General features: G+C 37.8%; 1 protein-coding gene across 2 annotated transcripts in view; it reads left to right on the plus strand.

Moving 5' to 3' along the window:
• Positions 1 to 23,003, plus strand: part of LOC129427936 (kinetochore protein Nuf2) — a 54,886-nt gene extending 31,883 nt beyond the window's left edge. For both annotated transcript variants that reach the window (XM_073875725.1, XM_073875724.1), the window contains exons 12-14: positions 3,644 to 3,819; positions 19,352 to 19,487; positions 22,857 to 23,003. In XM_073875725.1, coding sequence (XP_073731826.1) covers positions 3,644 to 3,819; positions 19,352 to 19,487; positions 22,857 to 22,964 — 420 coding nt within the window. In that variant the 3' untranslated portion in view covers positions 22,965 to 23,003. The remainder of the gene's footprint in view (positions 1 to 3,643; positions 3,820 to 19,351; positions 19,488 to 22,856) is intronic.
• Positions 23,004 to 24,333: the final 1,330 nt, after the last annotated feature.

The raw sequence follows: 24,333 nt of genomic DNA on the forward strand, positions 1-24,333 counted from the left end.
TCCATGTCCCATTGGATTTCTTGATGGGCCATATAGGTGAGTTACAGGGACTGTTGGTTTTAACTAGCACTCCTTGCTTCAGCAATTTTTCCACAATAGGTTTGATACCCTGTATAGCTTCCTTATTAATTGGATACTGTTTGGTAACAGGAGGTGGAGTTCCTGTCAATTTGACAGGTTCCACTCCTGTCAAGAACCCGCAATCATCCTTATCTTTAGCCCAAATTGGGTGATTCTGTAAGAAAGCATACTCAGGTGTGGCTGCCTCATTTGTTGAAACTTGTGCTGAAGCTATTTTATGCTAGCAGATTCTGAGGACATGTCTAAAGTTAGATGAACTTGCCTCAGTAGATCCATGCCTAGAATTGCCCCCGTGTTTAATGGAGCACATAGTAATTTTGTAGTCAGAGTTTTTGGGCCTAATTGTACCTCAGTGGGCTGGGTCTCATACAAAACAGAATCTTCACCTATTACACCGGTTAAACAAAGTTTAGTTTTCTCATACGTGAGGTTCAAATCTCTAGCTAATTTTGTGGGAATTACTGTAATTTCTGCACCTGTATCAAGCAAAAAGTCAATCTCTTTCTCTTGTATGCTACCTTTCACAAAAATTCTTCTGTCATTACGATGGATTACAGGGGAAAGGTAGCTACTCACAGCCCCAACAATTAGTTTTTTTCCTGTTCTTGCTGTGCTCGTAGAAGAGCTTGAGCGAGCTGTCCTAAAGTTTCAGTTGAAATTGGCGGAACAACTTCAGGGTTGTAGGCGGGCTGAGAAGGAGCAGAATTATGCATTGTATTTCTTCTACTATCTTGCAACCTCTTCCTACACTCTTTCTCCCAATGTCCTAATTTTCCACAGTAGTTACATTTGCCTTCTCTTTTAGGCCATCTGTTGTCTTGATTTGTTGTGCTAAATGTAGCTGCTGCTACTCTCACTTTTGCCTTAACATCAGCATCTCTTTCCCATGTAGCTAATTTGCCTAAGTTACTTCTGAGAGTATTGTTAGCCCAAGTTAGATCTAGGAAGGGTAAAGCTTTTCTGTATTCGGCTACAAGACCGTCTGACCAAATGCGGACTAGGGGTCCCTTGTCATCTAGCACACTTTCAGGATCATCAACTATTCCACTGTAAGTTACAGCTGACTGACAAAACCTTTCAGTGTATTCACTCACAGTTTCTTCTTTCCTTTGTACACAGTTAGTGATTCTGGACCAGTCGATTTTGGGGCCCATGATATTCTTTAGAATTTTCAAAACACCTTCTCTCAAATCACCTTTACTGGCATGTTGTAGTTCAGAAGTAACAGCAGACTCATAACTGTTGAATTCGGATTCAGTTAGAATTTGTGACATTAGCTGTGTGACTTCTGCTAACGACATGTCGTAGAGACGCATTTTGCTGATCAATGCTCTTCTAAATTCACAAAAATTTGTGCGTGCTGAGGGTAAGTTCTGAGATAATCTCTCTATATCTTTGGGCCCTAACACCTTTGTAACTGTTTGTACTTGGACAACAGAAGAGTTGGGATGAACACTTTCACTTCCCTCAATTCCCTGAGATCTTCTTCTAGCGCCACATACTTTCACTGAATTTACAGGCACATCACTTACTGATTGGATGGCTACATCTGTTTCAAAAAAAGTTTGTAAGTCAGGATAATTCATATCAGGTTGACTAACTTCTTCCACATCAGTTTTGGCTGCAGCTTTGTTACGGTTCAATTTCTTAGTCAAAGAGGATACCCGAGCACGGAGCTCTTTGTTTTGTTCCTCTAGCTCTGAGTTACGTTGAAGCTGTTGTGTGGCTAGTGTCAAGCTAAATTCTCTATGGCAGCAGATAATGCCTTTCACATTGTTCTTGCGAATACATGCTCCTAGTACCCTTTTACACTCATCTACAGACCAAGTCTTGTCTGGATGGATTTCATACTTCTGAGTTAGCTCTTGTCTAACTTTCTCAGTGACTATAACGTCTATTTGCTCTCTTAACAATGATTTGAATTCGCTATCTGACCACAAAGGAGTTGCGAGGCCACCTTTTTCAGTTGTGGGGGTCAGTCTAGGATGCCTTTTAACCATTTTTGCTTTTGCTGATTTCTACTATCAAACAGATAATCACTGTTGTTAACCCTTCTTACAAAGTAGAGATTAGCACCAATTCTTCTCTGCCTAAACAGAGGATAACACAAATTCTTCTCTGCCTAAACAGAGGATAACACAAACTCGTCTCTGCTCAAACAGAGGACAACACAAATATTAGTACGTGATACTAATCTTCCCTGCCTAAACAGAGGATAACCAATTCTTCCCTGCTAAAACAGAGGATAACCCAAATATTAGTACGTGATACTAATCTTCCCTGCCTAAACAGAGGATAACCAATTCTTCCCTGCTGAAACAGAGGATATCAAATATTAGCACGTGATGCTAATCTTCCCTGCCTACACAGAGGATAACAAATTCTTCCCTGCCTACACAGAGGATATCAAATATTAGCACGTGATGCTAATCTTCCCTGCCTAAACAGAGGATAACCTTCATCTCTAAAATATATTTTTAGAGGATACCTTAGTTAACCAAACCCTACAGCTGTCTGTTAACTCTTCTCTGACGGCGCAGAGGATAACCAATTTGTACTGGTCTTGCAGGTTCTTTGGATAGAGTAACACTCACCAAATCAAAGTTGAAACAAATCTGGAGAAATCAGCCTGGAGTGATGTTTGTAGGTCTTTGGTGAAATGAGAAGCTCTATCCGGGTCACGGCACCAAAACTGTAGGAAACTTTTTCCTTGGTGAATCAGAGACCAGGAGACGTTGGGATATCTTTCATACAGAAGTTTTCTCTTTATTGAGGACTCGCTGTGCGTAGCTGCAGTCATCCAAGTCTGACTACATCTCAGCACAGTAGAGTTTTATACCTTCCAAGAGGGAGGGATACATAGGGGTGGAGACAATCTTAACAAAGCATGTACATTCAGTCAAGGTATCAGATCGTTACTGGGATGGACCCAGCCCTTATCTCATCAGGATAACAGTGTCATTCAAATGCTTAGGTGCTAATCCACTCAGCGGACAGTATCACCCACACCTTCACATTATCATAGAGACAAAAGCACAGTTGTGTCTGGAGCTTAGCAATCTCCTTTGGTCAGGAAGAGCATAAAGACAAAAGGTTAATGTCTAAGCCACCTGGGCTGCCTGAGAATGTCATAATCTTTACCTCAAAATGTAAAACACAATGTACATAACTCTTTCAGTCTATATACTATTATATTGGGACCTAGATATAGCATTTTATAAATTTGTAATCCTACACAACAATGGAAAACTTTTTTACACATTTTTAAATATCATACATATGCGGATATTCTGAGGTCTTTTGCAAAAATGAGACAAGAAATTTATTATTTCACCTGGGGCTGGATTCACGAAAAAATGAAGACAAAAAAATAAGAAAGTTCTTAAGATAAATTATAAGAAGTTTGTAAGATTGTATTAAGTGAGATTATTTACTGTTGTAAAAGAGGCCGGCTAGTGAAGACGATGTGGTGAGTAAACATGCCCTAATATCATACCCTAGGATCTAAAGCTGTGTTTGCTATCAGCTATGCTAAATGCAATGCTGTAATTTTTCAATGCAGGTCCAGGACTTAGCAGCTCTATATGAGGCACTACAGAAAGAGCTGAGGAATTTAAGCACTGAGGAGGCCCAGCTGAAGAGAGCTCTAGCCATGAAGCTTGACAAGGAATCCAAGCAACAAATTCGTCGACTGAAAAAGAAAGAAGTAAAAGATCAGCAAGTCAAAATTATATATGGGTAAGTGAAGAGAGATCTAAAAGCAAAGAGTTTTTACTTCACAGAGTGCCTGTGCTGTTTGATGATAATTCAGGTGCACATTTCCATTTCTCAAAAATACTGTAGTACAGTCTCTCTACCGTTTAATGTACATGCATATTTACATCACACAGTCAGTCTAAAGAGATTTTAAGTGTGCAATTCTTCAGATTAGATTGGTTGCTGTTTAGTAATTGTTTAACTGGACTGAATGAATTCAAGGAAATTCATGCATTTTCATCACAGTAAACATGCTAGAGTAGATCAGCAGACCTGCCAACCTGTACGCATTTTGCGTAGAAGGTACTCATTTTGACCTCAATGTACGGTGGTAAGATTTGTCACTCTAAACTACGCAAAAACCTGAGGACGCCTCTGCCGCGCGAAGTACTCGAAACAAGCAACAGAAAAAAATAAAAATATGTACAATCATAGCACTGGGCCTTATCCACCACATAGAAAGTGGATGATTGACAAGTCGTATGGCCAATCAGTAACAAGAGTCTGCTATCAACGGAACCTTAAAATCCTGTGTGATCTCTGTCCTCCACCCGCTGTTTCTGACAATCTTTTTCAACGGAGAGTCAAGACGTCTGACCCTCTAAGGTAAACTGGTCAAGGTGGATGTGCAAAGTTGAAATAATGATTTAGCTTAATCCTATGAAGTTGACGGTCTCGCGGGCTCCGTTTCATAACGTGCACTTGACGGCAAGATGCGCTAACATTACTTCTGATTTGTAAATTAGCATATTTTATAATTGAGCGCTTACGAAAAAGTACCATGATTTTACCATGGGGTAGAGCATCTAGTTTTAGTCAAATAAAAACGGAAAATTCACTCACAGTGAAGGGAATCCACCTGACATCCGAGTGAAGCGGATTAAATGCGCTCTACAATAACGCGCTCTTGATAATTGTCAATAAAATAAATCGTCATATACAAACCACATCAAATAAAGTTTTATACATGGAGAATATCTCGTGTCTCCACGTGATAGGTGCCTATGCCGTACTGTACTGTAAACAAAGCTACAATAAATTAAAGACAGACAGACAGTAAACGGCACTACTGTCACAGTTATGGTTGAATTTAAAGCAGTGTTAACTCTAAAATACTGTCTTAAAGGGGTAGTTAACTTAAAAAATGTATTTCAGTCATTGTTTACATAACAGTACAGACCGTCCAAACCTTTGAGTTTCTTTATTGTGTGAAACACAAGTTATTTTGAAAAGTGTTGGTAATGCGCGTGTGTGCGTGCGCGCGTGCGCGCGTGCATGTGTTAAATGAAATGTTAAAAACCCGTGTTCTGTCCTTTCGGCCGATGCTACTGTACTCATAAAAAAAAAAATCCAAGGTTGGCAGGTCTGGATCAGTACTGTGTGATACAAACTGAATGTTAAGTAAAATATTGCTGCATGGGTAAGTAATAATGATGGGTGAACTTGGAGGACTAATTGATGTGATGTTAACAACAGGGTAATCAGGACCCCGACACAAAGTGTATTACGTGGCTATTTGGCACGAGTAAACTACTGGACACAAAACATTGATTAGAAATAGTTTATTTGCTTATTTGTAACACATGCAAATCTACTACAGGGTTTTCGTGGGGTCTTAAATTTACTGTTCTAGGTTTTGAATAATTTTAAACCGGTCTTTATTTTCCAGGGTCCATGCAACACTACCTCTAGTCCTTTTATATTAAAAAAATGAACGGTTTGGTTCCAAAACGCGATAAACGCCATTTTTGAAAAAAATGAGTTACTGCCAAAATCAGTATTATATCAGGTCAGTGTTTAAAAGTAAATAATTAATTTTACGCAAAATCCAATATCCGCCGTGTTATTCTGTCATCTTTTCTCCCTTTTTCCCAAAATGCGATAAACGCCACTCCTCCTTTTTTACAGAACGCAATAAATTTATTCCAGAAATTACAGCCCATCGTTCACACAATGTAAACAAACAATGGCGGTGCGCTGAGTACACGTAGTCCTAGTTTTCGTCATCTATTTTGTACTTCGTGATCAACAAATAAAACAAAATAATACTTTAATGGCATTGTTAAACCTGTGATTGTTTTCTGTGACGGGAAAGATTGTCATCAACATCTAATAATTTACCCGAAGCACTCGGGAGACTGGTGCTTATCTCCCGACAGCACCGATCAAATTTCTCATGCTAACACATTGAGCCCAGGAGATCTTATGAATAACTTTAAATTATTTTACTCAGTCAACAAAAATCGAGCAGGACCAAAACAATTTACAGCTGATCGCTGTGAAAAATGCTAAGCAACAACGTCAAGTATAACTGCTGCAATGACAGTGATCTTAATATGACAAAGTAAGTGTTTTGATTAATGACATTAATGTTTATTTTTTTAGTCAGTGTGTACAACTGTTCAACTAAATGAATATAAAATGGCAAAGATGAATGCACATTTGTACATTGAATTAATAGTTTTCTAGCATTTTGAAACAAAAACTGTGATGGATTTATTGCATTTTGTGGAAAAAATTCAATTCAATTTTATTTATATAGCGCTTTTCACAATAGTTAATTGTTTCAAAGCAGCTTTACATTAATAGAACCAGTAAAAGCACAGAAAAACGAAAGATAGCACAACATAATACACGATAGCATAAGCAGTCAAATTTGCTGCGGCTACGACTCGACATTATAAGCCAGCGTATTACTAATGTAACGTCTAGAAGAGGAAGCTAAGTTAAGCCCAAGAAGGCTGCCTCCCCTGGGTAAAAAAACCCCTAGGAGAAAAAAAACCCAGAGGAAATAAAAAAAGTCCTAGGAGAGAAAAACCGTTGGGAGATATATATGTATATACACGCATATAAACGGATAAGGAGATTAAGCGAGTTCTGCCGGTGATCGTTGGTCAGGCATCAGCTGGGCATCACATTGAGGGACGACCAGTAGATCAGAGGTGTGCCGACTTTCACATCTACCGGAACTGGGTCTGTTTGTCCCATTGTCCTCAGGGTTGAGGATGAGACAGGGAGAGAAAAACAAAATCATATTAACGTAGGGGCCGTTCACATGTAATGCAAGTGTCACACAGTGATGTGGTTTAATCAGCTTAGTTTCAGACAGACTAACTATTGCTGCATAATTATATTATCCACAGTTGAGGATTTTGCAAATTGGGGGCCCACTGCGACGGTATATATGGTAACTAAGGGTCACCTTCCGATCTTTAAGAGAAAATGAAACCTGTCGACCCGTTTGACTAAGGCCTGTAACCCCACTGTGGTCGTTAATGCAGGTTCAGTGGCAAACGGGTCTGTGTGGCATACTATTCACAAGACACACGAAAGCACCAAAATCGCAACCCGACCATACATGCCAAACCGTTTGACTAAGGCTGGAGGCCCCACTGTCGTCGTTAATGCAGGTTCAGTGGCAAACGGTGGCAAACTATTTAATGCAATTCATTTTGAAGTGTTTATGCAGATAAGCTTTTTATTTATTTATTTGGTTGGTCTGTGTTATGACCGCGAGTGCTTTGTTCCGTACAAATAACTATTGCGAGTTAAGTACCTTTACTAGACAAATTATGCGAATGCTTTGTTGAAGAGAACAGTTTTAAGTCTAGATTTAAAATGATCGACTGTGTCTGATTCTCGGACATCGGTTGGTAAATCATTTCAGAGCTTAGGGGCTCTTCCACTTTTAGACACTTTTGATAGTCTAGGGATAATCAAGAGACCAGAATTTTGCGACCGTAGTGTGCGTGATGGATTGTATTCTGATAGTAATTCTCTAAGATATGAGGGTGCTAGGCCATTTAAAGCTTTGTAGGTGATAAGTGATATTTTAAATTGTATGCGATATTTAACTGGTAGCCAGTGTAAAGATGCCAGAATTGGGCTTATGTGGTCATACTTTTTAGATCGAGTAAGTACCCTTGCGGAAGCGTTTTGAACTAGCTGAAGCTTGTTTACTTGATTTGCATGGCATCCCCCGAGTAGCGAGTTACAATAGTCTATTCTAGAGGTCATAAAAGCATGGATAATCTTCTCTGCGTCAGATGTAGACAGTATATGGCGTATTTTCGAGATATTTCTAAGATGGAAGAATGCTGTGAGGCAGACGTTGGCGATATGACTATCGAAGGATAAGTTGCTGTCGAACATCACACCTAAGTTCCTAACCGTGAAAGATGGCACTACAGTGCAGCCATCTATGTGCAACTTGTAATCTGACATATTATTGAACCGAATCGCTACAAACATAAGTATCTCTGTCTTATTGGAGTTGAGCTTAAGAAAGCTATGTGCCATCCAGTCACTAACATCGCTAATGCAGTCTGTTAGCTTAGAAAACGTGTGTGTTTCGCTGGGATGTGAGGAGATGTAAAGCTGGGTATAGGCTTGTGCCGGTGTTAAATTTTCATGTTGCGGTGATTTTATGAAGGTTTTATTACGGTAGACGGTATTACCACGGTGTTGAAATGCATTACAAAAATAAGTTGAAAAGATGAGCAAATGTCATTGTTATAGTGTAAATAAATAACTTGTTAAAATGATATAAATAAAACAATACACAGTAAACTGAACCAATCAGATTCAAACAGAATAAAGTCCAAACTGCAAAAGCGGTCAACTTTAGTGGTTTAAATTATTAAATTGCAAAATATCGTCAGTCCATATGCAGCCTGATGTTGGAAAGCCACTTTGACCGTTGACTGTATGGCTTCAGCTGAAAATGAGCCAGCAGCAGCACTGCTAGATGATTGGATACTCTGTAAAACAAAGAAAAATATTACTTCATGCCTTAAAGATGCATTTTAGACAATTATAGAGAATAAAATAATGTAAAGCTTACTGATAGTTTGTCTTTTTACTTGTTTGTATGATTAAATATGATACATAAATACGTGTTCCTTCCATTTTAGTAAAAGAACACATACAGCTAAATATGCCCATTTGTATTCACAGTACTGTTTATTCAACATACAGAGTCAAATAAATTACGTAACATATTTAAATGGTTATTATTACTGACTGAAAGTCAGACAGTGACACATCACTTAATTCACATAACGCATTTAACAGTCAATGAAAATATACATAATGTACACAATTAAAATATACATAAAACACTATTTAGAAGATTAAAATATTTTTTTGTAAAAAGATAACTTACCAGTGTAAAGATACTGAAATTTGGGTTATATGATCAAACTTGCGGGACCTGGTAAGAACTCTTGCAGCTGTGTTTTGCACTTACATTAATTGTAGTCTGTTTAATATTAAGTAATTAACTTAACGTTACCTGTCAGGCTCAGTTTCAGCTATAATTAATAATATGTGTTTTACCAGATTTACAAGCGGTAGGATAGCTAATATAACGTTAGCTTAATAGACGTAATAATATTAGACAAACTAAACAGCGTAACGTTAGCTAGCGGACATTAGCATTGCTAAGCGGACACTTAACTGTTATTATTTAGACACAAGATATGAAATATGATGCCATATATCTTACCTTTATCTCCGTGAACTGTGGATGATTGTCTGGAAGATGCATAAAGTTAGTGTTTACGTAATTTGCTGACCCGTTCCATCCACATATTCTACACATAGGGAAATTGTCTATCACCAGCACTCCCTCTTTGTTTTTTCACGAAGCCAAAAAAACTTCCATACTTTACTCCATACATTATTTTTTGTAATGTGTAAAAATAGTAAGCAGTAGCAGCACCAATCATTCCGTCATCCTTCTCCACGAGAGTCTGGTAAGGTGTGCACCTGCGTATGAGTGACACCTACGCAGCATCCGTGCAGTTTTTTGAACCGTCAAAGGAAAAAATAATGCAGGTCTTTTCGCGGTAATTTGAAGACCCTTCAATAACACTACCGTGCAGTTTTACTACCGTGGTTTACCGTATTACCGAACACCGGCACAAGCCTAGCTGGGTATAATCCGCATAGCAGTGAAAACTTATGTTATGTTTCCTGGTAATGTCTCCTAGGGGTAACATATATAACGAGAACAGGATGGGACCTAAAACTGATCTCTGCGGTACACCGTATTTAACCAGGGAGTGATATGACTCTTCCTCGTTTACATAAACAAAGTGATAGCGATTGGTTGGATACGACCTAAACCAGGCTAGCGCCTGACCACTGATACCAACATAGTTTTCTAGTCTATTGAGTAAGATTGTGTGATCTATTGTGTCAAAGGCTGCACTAAGGTCTAGTAATATAAGAATTGAGATTTCACCATGATTGGATGTTAATAGGAGGTCATTTGTAACTCTAAGCAACGCTGTCTCTGTGCTATGGTGGGGCCTGAATCCTGATTGGAATATGTACTTTTATTTGTCAAGAGTGTGCGTAACTGGCTTGCCACTGCCTTTTCTAATATTTTCGAAAGAAAAGGTAGATTTGAGATTGGTCTAAAGTTATTAAGCTCTCCCTGATCAAGCTGTGGTTTTTTAATCAGTGGTTTAATAACTGCTAGTTTGAAAGCTGTTGGAACGTATCCTATTTCTAGCGATGAGTTAAAGATATTTAGAACCGGGGTTGACACTACAGGGAATACCTCTTTAAGTAGTTTTGTGGGAACGGGGTCTAATATACAGGACGATGATTTGGATGATGTAACTAGTCTAGAGAGCTCATCTATTGTAGTAGGTTTAAATGAATCAAGATGTTCATACGGTAATCTAGTGTTTAGTGAACTAATGGGTAGAGTGATGCTGCTTGGGTAGTTACGATGTTTTCCCTAATAGCCGTAATTTTGTTAGAAAAGAAGTTCATGAAATCGTTACTATTGTGTTGAAGTTTACTATTGGTTTCTGTTTGTTCTTTGTTTCTAGTCAGTTTTGCAACTGTGCTAAAGAGGAAACGAGGGTTATTATGATTCTCATTTATAAGCTTGCTAAGATGGGTAGATCTGGCGGTTTTAATAGCCTGTCTGTAGTGTTTAACACTCTCTTTCCATGCTGCACGCCATACCTCTAACTTTGTGCTTCTATAATTTCTTTCCATTTTCCTAGTTGCCTTTTTAAGGGCTGCGGTGTGATGGTCATACCATGGAGCTGGCAGTTTTTCTTTGATTCTCTTTTTTCGAATGGGAGCAACGGCATCCAATGTGTTAGAACAGACATTGTTTAGGTTTTCTATTACAATATCTAGATCGTCACAGTTATCTGGTACATGTTTAATTTGGGACAGGTCTGGAAGAGTGCTAATAAAGCTATCTTTAGTGGTGGAAATTATTGTTCTGGCTAATCTGTAGCATGTTCTGGATTGAGTGATCCTATCTAGAAGTTCAGTGTATGACACAATGTAATGGTCAGAAACTGCATCACTCTGAGGTGATATTTCGATGTCATTAATATTGAGTCCGAGTGACAGAATTAAGTCTAATGTGTGCTTACGAGTATGCGTTGGCCCCGTCACGTTTTGTTTAATATTGAGAGAATTTAGAACATCCATAAACGCACGTCCTAATGCATCTTTTGGGTTATCCACATGAATATTAAAATCACCAACGATAAGAGCTTTATCTACAGTGACTACAAGCTCAGACAGGAAATCTGTTATTTCTTTAAGGAAATCTGCATGGTGGCTCTGAGGTCTATAGATTGTAGCAAAGGCAAAAGAGAGCTGTTTGTGGTTACAATCAGTTATTTCCATATTTAACAACATTAGTTCAAATGATTTTAAGCCAGGTTTCTGTTAAACAGAGTGCATCTAAGTTTCGGTCTGTAATTATTTCATTGACAATAGGTTCTTTATTGGTAAACGATCTAATGTTAAGAAGGCCGAATTTTAACATTCAAGGTTCGTCTGTTAATGTATTGTTTTCTCATTTTATATTAATCAAATTTGTACCAGATGTGGCAAGCGGTGCTCTGTATTTATTTGTTCGGGGAACAGATACAGTTGAAATGTGTTGATATTCTGGTAAGATTGACTCAAAGTGCTGGGATATAAGTGATCTTGACAATGGTAAAAATAATTTGTTTTTATAATAAATCTTTGAAAAACAAGTTATGGATTTGAATTTTTATTGTTTTTATAACCTAAAGATGCTATGTGAAAGTTTGTAACAGAAAATAGTGGTTTTCATCTTGTCACTTTCTTGTTATAGAAAACACGTTTTTACCGAAATTTGTCATAATGGATTTACCGTAAAACTTCAAATAATAGCCCGGGCTTTTATTTTCCCAAACCTATCATCACACCAGGCGTCTATAAGAGACAGGCTTTTAATTTAATTGTTCCAGCATGACAGCAGGAGGTTACCACATATTACGTTTTATTTTTAATTTGAATGTGTTTAACAAATTAGTTTGTGTAATAACAACAGTCTTAAATTATTGGCAGTATAAATAAAGCAAACAATGATATGTTTTTTATTGGTTGTTGCGTGAAATCTTACCCAGATACAACAGTGCTATTTTCTGATTGGCTATTGTGTAGCCTCTTTCTTTTTTTTGTATTGGCTCGCTCGACTAGAACTCTAGGGAAGACGGGCTTGATGGAGAGAGAGAGCAGTGCGGCCAGATACATTTTAGGCGCTGCAGCATATTAAATATGATAGTGTTTCCGCGTGAGAAATGCAATGTGTGGCGGGAGTGCATGCATGACAAAAGACTGAAAGCCCGCTATTATCAGCGGCCCCAAAACACTACCGGCCCACCGGGAAAAGTCCTGACTCTCCCGATTGCCACTTCGCTAACGTCATCATCACCTCAATCCTGGCGACGAAGCTTGTTGTGTTGTCATAGTGATGAGTAAAGGAACGACTGCGTCTGTCACGTGACATCTACCGGTAAGCAAAAAAAACTTTAGCGTGTTCAATCTGCACCATAGAACTGTCTTAAACAGACTATCTGACGGGTTTTAGAAGATTAAATACAACCCGAAACTAAAAAACAGACCAGGCCTTTATTTGAGACAGGCGTTTATTTACCCAAACCTGTCGTCACACCAGGCGTCTAAAACAGACGTCTATTTGGGACTCGGCTATTATTTGAAGTTTTACGGTATTGCGTTTTGGAACCAAACTCTTCATATATATATATATATATATATATATTTATATATTTATTTTTCTCGTCTCCGCCTGTGCATTTAACTGCAGTGATTGAGATGCCATTTGCGTTAATATTTTAAAATTAACTTACTACTAGCAGCTAATAGATGACAAATTAGACTTATCCCTCCTGTCACACGTTTGCCAGTGCACTCTCCCTCAAGATGCGTGCGTCACGACCACGTGCAGACCCTTCAAAAACAAACCTGCACATGAAGCATTAACTAAACCATAACTACAGTTTGCACAAAAGGTAATCATTTGCTGGTTATCATCGCTTTTAATAAGTTCTTTACTCTGTCTTTGAAAATATCTTTTAATTTTTTGATAATTTAGTCTCTCACTATGCCATGCATGAAAGCACACTGCTCGCTTATCCTGTGCATTATATGAGCCAATGTCTCAATTTAATTATTTATACTTTTGCCATAAAATGTCATTGGTGTGCCTCTTGAGACAAAACAGTAAAGTATTTTGTAAGGTACATTTCTAAGAAACTTTAATGTCCTAATTAGGGATGCTCCGATCGATTGGCCGCAGATCGGTATTGGGCGATAACGGCATTAAGTTACTTTATCAGTACTCGCTAATGTGCTAAAATCTCATTAAACGATCTTTCTATTTACTTTTGTCATCATGGGGCTTCTGAATGCTGCTGCATTTAGAGATTGTTCTTCACAGTGCAAACATTTGAACAACTCGTTGCTCATGTGCGACCTGCAGATTGAATTTATCTCTCTGGACCACGTGTGTAGGGCTGCAGCTAGCGATTCTTTTTGTAATCGATTAATCTAGCACTAAATCGATCGATTAATCGAGTAATCGGATAAAAATTGTGTGTGTGTTTTAAAACAACCAAAACAAATAATGCATAACGAAAATGGCGTGGCTGTAAAATATTCAAGCATTTGGCTTTTATTTCTAAAAAAAAAAAACAGGTATTTGGCTCCAAAAAATAAGCCTATTTATTTCAATTTTTACACATTTACTGTTTATAAGTGCCAGTACCAACAATTAAACACTTTAATTTATTAATATGCACAACAGGTTTCATGCTGTAATCTAGCCCTGACATCAAAGTAAATATCTGGTTTATGTACATTTCTACACCTGCAGCATTTACCATTAGGCTACTAACATATAGTATATCATTTCTGGGATGATATTTGCTATGGTAACAACCTGTGTGTGCACGCGCACGTGCACTTGTGTTTGTGTTTGTCTGTGCACGCGTGCTGTGCGTGAGGAAGATTGACACCCCAGTCAGACGTTCAGTTGCTTCATTGCATTTTGGTACGGCAGAAATACATACATTCATTTTCAATAGAACGATGCATTTGGTTTGCATCACTTGCATTGCGGTGCATTTTAGGTTAAGAATCCGTTCGAAAAATCACAACAACACCTCCCGCTGTATACAGTGAATGCATGCTGAAATTATTGTTGCGTGGCTACATAAAAGTTTAAGCATATGTGATGCATTGCGCGATCGGTCTGACTCGCGTGAGAGTAACCCTAACCCAAACTTTAGACATTCTCTCTCTGGCGTTTATGGACATATTCACTCCGCCATCGCGCCAACTAAATTCAAAATGTACCACGCGCTATGATGTGCTTCCTGAACATTGAACAACGGTCCTTGTGAATCAGATCTCGGCGCGTGTAGTGCGCGTCATAGGAATTTAACGAGGCTTCGAAGCAGAATTTTTGCCTCGAGGAATTTTTTGAATCGAGTAACTCGATGAATCGTTGCAGCCCTAAGCGTGTTTTATGGGAGCTTTAACAGAGATATGTGTAGTATTTTTTTTTTGAGGACGCGGTCCTAACAGCATGATGCATCTTCACATCCCTATCAAACAGCGTATACAACACTATCGCGGCCATCTTCATGCCGAACGTTTTTAAAGTTTTAAAGTGTTTTTAAAGTTATGACAGTTAAAACTTTCATCTGCACTTGTCTGCATACACCCGACACGCATGTGCACAGCAGTTTCTCGTTCAGCGCACGAGTACAGGGTGATATCTCGCGTCTTAAAGCTACAGTCTGTTCTTCACTGAAGAACTGTTGTACTTTATACAAAATAATGCATGTATATTTAATTCATACAGTGAAGACTGAAGTGTTTTATTTTCATTACTTTTAACGGGCATAAGCCTTTTTAAAGGCATTTTAAATTGGTCTTTGTAGAATGAATAGTTTTTGTACTTATTTATTTGATTTTCTATTAAAACAATAATACAGGCTACCTAATTACTGCAAGTAATATAACAAAAGCAACATCTGTGATATTACTTTATCTAGAAAAAATATTAACAGTTACAGTCATCAAAGAGCTTGCATATCAGCTTGAAGAATCTGTATCGTGCATTGGTATCGGCCGATCATGAAGACAACAAATCAGTACTTTGTTTTGGCTGCAAAAATCCTGATCGGAGCATCCCTTGTCCTAATATAAATAAGACTTAGTCCTGGATTAATATAAACCCCATAAAATTTTGTTGTTCAATAAAACCATGTGTTTATTTGGTTTTGATACTTTATTTAACCCAATTATTATCTCATCATTATCGTCATTTTAAATGCTTTTGCCCACTGATGTATTTTTATTACCAAAAAAATCTGATAACTTCATTATCAATTACCAAAATAATTATTAGTGAAAAGCCAAGTTTGGTTAAAACATTTCCAAATTTTGTGATTTTTCAGTTAAAAAAGTCACATAGTTCATCATTGAGTATTTCTTAACTTCGGCCTGAAGTCTCAAGGTAAAAACTTGTACTAGAGGGTTTTCACGACGCATCATCAGAGCGGAAGTCGCCATATTGGAGGCACTCCGCATCACAACCGAGCGCAGGCACTGAAGTATATCCCGAACGTCGTCAAGGAAAATGGTCAATTATTGCCGTGTTTGAGGTTGTACCAAAAGGACAGATCGAGAAAAACATATGGAATATTATCGACGTCCAAAAGTTATTAAAACCAGGGAAAGTTATGCAAGAAATAATCAGAGGCGCTTGTAGTTGGCAAAGCTCAGGAAAAAATAGTAGTATTTTATCAAAAATATGACCGAAGTACATAAAGTATAAAACAAGTATGCTTCTACTTGTTGTGCTTTATTTAAAGAGATTTAATATGTACTTTTTAAAAGTATACTTTTAATGTAGGCACAAATGTACTTAAACACAACTAAAATTTGCCTGCAATGCCTTAATGCCAGTTTGCTTAATTGCTCATAACAAATGTTCTATTGTAATGATAATAATATTTTTAATAGCACATTGTAAAAACAATTATTGCTTTTATTGTTTTACTGTGTGCTTATTTTACTGTAAAGCACTTTGGTAGGACACTGTCAGCTTTATTTATATAGCAAATTTAAAGTAGCCATTGACATATGGGCTCGGCATGAAAACCAGGAAGTTTACTATATCGGGAGATGCAACTGAAGGAAGAATCGCCAGGTCGTCACGGATCCATCAGAGAGCTAACTCGTAGGGATCTGCACCACCTATAAATTGTAATTTCTCAAAATATCGTGCCTTTTCTTGTGGATCCTTCCCTATATGCCTTTGCATCTTGGATGCGTTTTCTGTTGTTTAGACATGTCTACATTCACTTAACCACTTACCCGTCACTCCACCCTTTTGAGTGGGGGGGGGTGAAAAGTTGATATGCAGCTTCAAATTAATATAACTTTGGCATTGTTGGGTTTAAAAGCCTAATCTTGGTCTTGTTTTAAAGAAGACAATGTAAGGTTTTTCACTGATGTTTCTGGAGGTGAAAATATTTAACAGAAAAATTGTTATAGCAGTTTAAATTTATTTTAATAATTAAAAATAATGCAATAGCATAATAATTTGATAAATAAAATTATAAAAATGAAAATGTTTCACAAAAGTAATAATGTAAACATGAGGCCATATGTCTCAAGCAGTCGTGATCCAAATTTTAAGTTAAAATCACAAAAAAATGAGGTTTGTGTAACACTTTTAGTGGTTTTACCAACAACGGCCACTAGGTGTCAGCGGCTTGCTGCATTCTCTTGTCACAAATTCATAAAATACTGTCACTGCATTATTATAACTGCTAAAACGTTTTGAAATATGAAAACTACATTCTTAGAGCTGTCCAATGATATATAGTTTGTCAACATTTCTGTAGATTTATACCAGGATATAGTGTTATGAATATATAAAATTAATATGCATTCCTATGGGGGTGGGTCATGTAACTAAAAACTGTCACTAGGTTATTTCTATCATCAGATGACTTTGAAATAATATGAAAACTATATATCACTGGAAAGCTCTCAGAATGTAGTTTATCAAGGTAATGTCATGCATGTCATTTGACTTGGGAGTGAGCGCAGATCACAGGATGGCTGCTCCGCCTGAGATTGCAGATCCCCCGGACACATTTATATCTCTTGTATGGGAGCATTTTGGATTTCCAGTGGAGTACAGGAATGAAATTTGTGTCGTAGACAAATCACACACAATCTGTTGTAACTTTGTGTGTGTGTGTGTGTGTGTGTGTGTGTGTGTGTGCGTGTGTGTCAGATCGGGTTAACCAAAGTGTAATGGAAGAGCGCGAGATCATTCTCCAGAACAAAAGTAAAACTGTAACAAGACGTTGTCTGTCTGAGGTAAAAACACGGGGTTTACACGTTTGTTACTATTTTAATCACAACAGTGATTTAATTTGTTTATATTTGCCTGTTCACAAAGTTTGCGTATTTAATCGCTTCCGCTGTCACTGCGAGAAAAAAATCATTAATTCATCTGTTTCATGATGTTAAACATGTAAAGTCATGCATGGTCTCTATTTATTTGTGGAAAAGAGAACACATATGCTCGTTTAGTAAGTTCATGATTAAAACTGAACATGTAAGCAAAAACAATTATCATCATTAAAGCATGAAATGATGGATAATAAGCGATGGCGGAATTTTTTAAAGTGAAAAAGTCTAACGCGACCTTTTGTGTGTGTGTGTGGTGTGATGATTACATTAGTTCATTACTGATAATAAACCCACATTAATCATACTCGGATTTAGAGATTCATAGTAGCCTACATTTATTTCATGCATTAGTTGACTTCAACAGTAACATTTTCAGCATTTTAGCTAAGGAATGATATTCATTACCTGATAAACAGCTATTTACAGTCCTGCATTACTACAGTTAAAGTTTGATTTTAAGTTTGTTTGCAAAAGTTAATAAAGAAAACGTCAAGTTATTTTTGTTATTATTAAGTTAAGTTAATCTATTGTTCCTTAGCATTGCTGGTAAAATGACAGGAACCCTACACCCACAGCAAATCGGACCGAACCGTGGCTCCAAAACCGTGAACCGATCCGAACCGTGCCATTGGTGTGCAAATTACTTTAGTTACTGTTAAATTGAAGTGGTAAGAAGTTGTGTTATGTAGGGAAAACACTACTGTACCACTGTGATGAACTAGATGAACATTTATCTCATGACCCCAAATGTGCCATGATTAATGTTAATGTTATTTATTTAATGTTTATGCGAACAAAAGTGCATGTAAAATCAATTTTAAATTGTGTGATCGTGTCACTACTATTTCACTTTCACTTTCATTTACACCTCAAATTAGGTAGTCTGTCATCAATGACCGCTCATTGGATGGAAAATGCCTTTACTTTTCCATATTTTTATACCCTCATAAACATAATTAACACAAATATTTTTAAAATATCATGATATAATTTTGAGGCTGTATCGCCCACCCCTACTCTGTAGGAGCCTTTATTGTCAGTTTTAGGCTGTTATAATCTGGAAACAAAATGCCTTGCTTGAAATGTCAACACAGGCAAATTGCAATCAGCATTCATTGGTACGTTTATATATTCATTAACTTGACCATAAAAAATTTATATTGGTATTTATGTGTCAACACTGCCCTCATGTTTGTTGGATCATTTTGCACTTTAATGAATTGTACTTTCTATAAAGAATTAAATTTGTGCAAGTAGTTAAAACAAACGTTTGCTTCAAACTTTTCTTAATTTAGCCTTTGTTAGCAATGTGATACTATCAGATTGTGTTTTTTTATACAGTAGAATTAATTGAGTCCTTATTCGTTACACCTGTAATCATTTTCACAAAATACATTTTAAAACGATTAATAATAAAAAATAAAATGGCATATTTGCAATAAATGTATTCAGTCAAAATTAATTGCAGTGCAAATTGCTATTCATCAAATGACTTTTTCAAACCTTGTAAAACCATTAACCTGCACACCTAAATTTCCGTGGATTTTTCAGTTCATATTTGACGTAAGCAAAACTTCTACATGCCTTAGACCCACCATTTGATAATGTTTTTTTAATACTGGTTGAATCATGCTTAATGTAACTGTATTGGTGAAATTGTGTATGAACTCTGGGTATACTGAAATTAATTTTTCCTTAGGCAATATGACAAAATCCATGAGAAGCGGGAGGAAGTCGTGAAACTTATAGAAGAAAAAAATCACGAAACTAAACAGTTCAACGAAAAGATGCACATGCTGAAAGACAAGTGCAGCCAGCGGACACAAAAAGCCCAGGTGTGATTTCCTATTAGTTACTGTTTTAGACATGTTTTTTTTATATTGTGTATTACTTGTGTTAATCTGCATAACTCAAAGGGCACCTATTACACAAAATCCAATTTAACAAGGCGTTTGGGCATACACTCACCTAAAGGATTATTAGGAACACCTGTTCATTTTCTCATTAATGCAATTATCTAATCAACCAATCACATGGCAGTTGCTTCAATGCATTTAGGGCTGTGGTCCTGGTCAAGACAATCTCCTGAACTCCATGTCTGAATGTCAGAATGGGAAAGAAAGGTGATTTAAGCAATTTTGAGCGTGGCATGGTTGTTTGTGCCAGACGAGCTGTTCTGAGCATTTCACAATCTGCTCAGTTACTGGGATTTTCACGCACAACCATTTCTAGGGTTTACAAAGAATGGTGTGAAAAGGAAAAACACCCAGTATTCAGCAGTCCTGTGGGCGAAAATACCTTGTTGATGCTAGAGGTCAGAGGAGAATGACCCGACTGATTCAAGCTGATAGAAGAGCAACTTTGACTGAAATAACCACTCGTTACAACCGAGGTATGCAGCAAAGCATTTGTAAAGCCACGACACGCACAACCTTGAGGCGGATGGGCTACAACAGCAGAAGACCCCACCGGGTACCACTCATCTCCATCATGCCTTGTTACCACTGTGCAGGCTGGTGGTGGTGGTGTAATGTTGTGGGCGATGTTTTCTTGGCACACTTTAGGCCCCTTAGTGCCAATTGGGCATCGTTTAAATGTCACAGCCTACCTGAGCATTGTTTCTGACCATGCCCATCCCTTTATGACCACCATGTACCCATCATCTGATGACTACTTCCAGCAGGATAATGCACCATGTCACAAAGCTCGAATCATTTCAAATTGGTTTCTTGAACATGACAATGAGTTCACTGTACTAAAATGGCCCCCACAGTAGGGCTGTCAACGAATATTCTAAATTCGAATATATATTCGAATAGTGGAAGAAAAAGGAATTTCGAATATGAAAATTAAAATTCGAATAAATTATTTTATTTTTTTTAAAGCCTGCGGACCACGGTAGTAGAGGCGTGGCTGTCTGCTTTGTGAGTGGGCGCACTAGTGCGCCTGGTTCATGGACAGGTCACAGTAGTCACACTGTCTGTCATGGTTAAAAGTTGCATGGAAGATGGCAGAAAGTCGACCGCAGCAGAGAAAGCGATTTTAACCCCCAAAAATCTAAAAAGCTATGTCTGGAAGTACTTTGGATTTTGGTCAGTAGGAGGTAAAATTGTTGAGCCGCGAGATAAAGTTGTTAGCATACATTCGACCACTAGCAACATGATGTCACATCTCGAAAATGTGCACCCAAATGAGCATGGCATCTCGTACACACTGCATAATAATTCGTTTGTCACTTCAACTTTTAATGCTTAATCCTGTTCTGTACACACACACACACTTCAGTAATTTACGGGACTGACAATCGCCTTCTACAACCGCATTAACTCCCACAAACTGCAGTGACAACCGCGTTTACAGAAACTTTGCATAGTGTGTAGCCTACATAACCGAACTGAACAACTAGTAGTTAATAAAGTGTTTAAACGTGCATCATGGACATGACAGGTCTCTCTTCTGAAGAAATAAATTATTACAAGGGGGAAAAGTCTTCTGTATGCGCGATACAGAGAGTGACAGAGGCACAAGCGTTTGCTGCTCAGTGTTGCCAGATCTTGCACTAAAAAAACAGCGAACAAGAAAAATCCAATAATAAACCAAAATAAATCCAAACGCTTTACCTCAAAGATCAAAATATTGGGACTGGCACCTTCACATTTTAACAATACCAAAAACTTGATCGCTTCATGTGCCAAAAGCCATAAACGGTTAAGCGCTAAAATGGTATGTGAGTACAAAAAAGACGAGGACCTGGCAACATTGCAAGAGCGCGCGCAGCCTCACAAATGCGTACAATACACAACGACACGACGGAGGTTTATTGCAAAACATAACGCTGTTAAATTATTTTCATTAAAGCTGTGAGTGATAAGCACGCGAGACGGCAGACCGTTGCTATGGTTATCTCAGTGTCAATCGTCACATTTTCACATTTAAATGCGGTTGTCACTCCTGATAGTTTGCAGTGTGTACGAGACCACAATGTGTGTAACTCCAGCTAAACAGTCACTTCTTAACACTTACTTTGCATCGCCCGCCACAAGCTATTTGTCTGCAACACGACAAGAGGTCATAATGGAGAAATTAATTTCGTAAGGAGACCGATCAGTGTCGTGGATGGAGCAGGCTTCAGGGAGTTTTGTCAAGCAATGTAACCGAGGTACCACTTTGATGTCTCAGTCTTGATTTACTTGTTTTGTGTATGCAATATACGTTGTAAAATATGTTAAATAGACTACCTATGGAAGTAGTTATGTCTCTTTATATTAATTTGTCCTGTTATTGACGTAATGCGTCGTTAAACGTCGTTAATGTCGTTGAAAAAATGGGCAACCAGATATTCGAATAGTTCGAATATTCGTGGGTTTTTTAGGGAGAATATTCAAACGTCATTTTTGAGCAATTTTGACAGCCCTACCCCACAGTCACCAGATCTCAACCCAATAGAGCATCTTTGGGATGTGGGGGAACGGGAGCTTCGTGCCCTGAATGTGCATCCCACAAATCTCCATCAACTGTAAGATGCTATCCTATCAATATGGGCCAACATTTCTAAAGAATGCTTTCAGCACCTTGTTGAATCAATGCCTCTTAGAATTAAAGGCAGTTCTGAAGGCGAAAGGGGTCAAACACAGTATTAGTATGGTGTTCCTAATAATCCTTTAGGTGAGTGTATATGTGTGTTGGCAGTGTGTGAAAAAATCAATTTACACATTTTACACAATTTAATCCCCATTAAACCAAAACGGTCTCATTGGACATGCTGCTTTGATTTTCTTAGCAATGTGTTGTCGCACTGCTAAAGCCCCGCCCACGGCCACTGACTGACAATCTTGTATTACTAGTGTTTCTGCCTTCAGTGAGTTTGACATTGTCTGCAATTTTAAGTTTTTGTTGTTCTTTGCGAAATCAGATTTATTTGAACCAAAGCGTCTTTTTTGGTAAGAGCAATAGCTCATTTGCATTTAAAAGTACACAGACAAACCTGTGCGTTTTTACTACCACCCAAATAGGGGCATTTTGGACATGCTATTATTAATGATCTGTGGGGTATTTTGAGCTGAGACTTCGAACACATTTTGGAGACACCTGAGACTTATACATTCTTTAAAGGGCACATTATGCCCATCTATTATGGTGAGCTCCTGCTGTTCATATGAACTCATATGCTGTGTTAAAGCACATGTTTTTTGTTTATTTCTTAGGAGATCTATGAACATCTTCTGACTACTTTGGAGCTGTACAATAAGCGAATTCAAACCATTGTTATGGAGACCAATGAGGACATCTCAAAAATGAAATCACATTTCTAGATTAAAGTATAACCATAATAAATAGAAACGCATAGTAAACTTTCTTGTCTTATTTCCTTGTGAAGTTGGAGGCATTCATTTCTTTAAGTATAACCATAATAAATAGAAACACGTAGTAAACTTTAAGTATACCAACAATTGACTTTTAACACCAGTTGTTTACACCTTAATATAAATCCACTAACTCCATGGGTGCTCGGTTACTGTCCTGGAAAACTTAACTTGCTGCAAAATGTAATTCCAACTAGAAAGTGTGTGTCCGTGTGTGTGTGTGTGTGTGTGTGTGTGTGTGTGTGTGTGTGTGTGTGTGTGTGTGTAAATAAATAAAATAACTAAATGGAACAGAGAAATAAATAAATCATAGCAACAAACTCAAGGTCAATTGTGATATTGACTTAAGTGTAGAGAGAGTTGACGGGTCAATTGTTACAATATCAAAAAACTTATATCTCTTGTTACGACCGTCCAGAGTCTTTGGCCTAAGTGTTAGTATAAACTAACAAAAAAATTAATAAAACAATAAAAAAAAATATATATATATATAGACTCAGTGACCAATATAGCCACCCTTCTTTTCAATAACGGTCACAAGCCTTCCATTCACGGATTCAGTCAGTTTCGTGATCTGGTCTGGACCAACATTTTGTGCAGCCACAATCACAGCCTCCCGGACACTGGTCGGAGAGGTGTGCTGTTTGCCTTCACTGTAAATGTCCTGCTTAAGAAGGGATCAAAAGGTCTCAATAGGGTTTAAGTCAGGTGAAGAAGGAGGCCATGTCATTCGTTTTTCATCTCTAAGGCCTTTACTGGCCGGTCATGCGGTGGAGTGCTTGTGATGTGTGTGGTGGAGCGTTGTCTTGCAGAGTGGTCGGTCTTCTTGAGGGATGCAGACTTTTTCCTGTGCCACTGCTTGAAGAAAGTGTCTTATACAATACAGCCAGGCAGGCACAGACAGGTATTATTAAAGATGAGCTTGTTGGACCTTTTTGGGTTGAAAATGGAAAAAAAAACAACTCTCAGATCTACTGCCAATTTTTAGAAGACACTTTCTTCAAGCAGTGGTACAGGAAAAAATCTGCATCTTTCAATAAGACACTTTTATGCAAGACAACGCTTCAGCACATGCATCAAAGTACTCCACTGCATGACTGGCCAGTAAAGGCCTTAAAGGTGAAAAACTAATGACATGGCCCCCTTCTTCACCTGACTTAAACCCTATTGAGAACTTTTGATCCCTTCTTAAGCAGGACATTTACAGTGAAGGTAAACCGTACACCTCTCTGAACAGTGTCTGGGAGGTTGTGGCTGCACAAAATGTTGGTTCAGACCAGATCAAGAAACTGACTGAATCTGTGAATGGAAGGCTTGT

The sequence above is a fragment of the Misgurnus anguillicaudatus genome, chromosome 14 (genome assembly GCF_027580225.2).
Source record: "Misgurnus anguillicaudatus chromosome 14, ASM2758022v2, whole genome shotgun sequence".
NCBI lineage: Eukaryota > Metazoa > Chordata > Actinopteri > Cypriniformes > Cobitidae > Misgurnus > Misgurnus anguillicaudatus.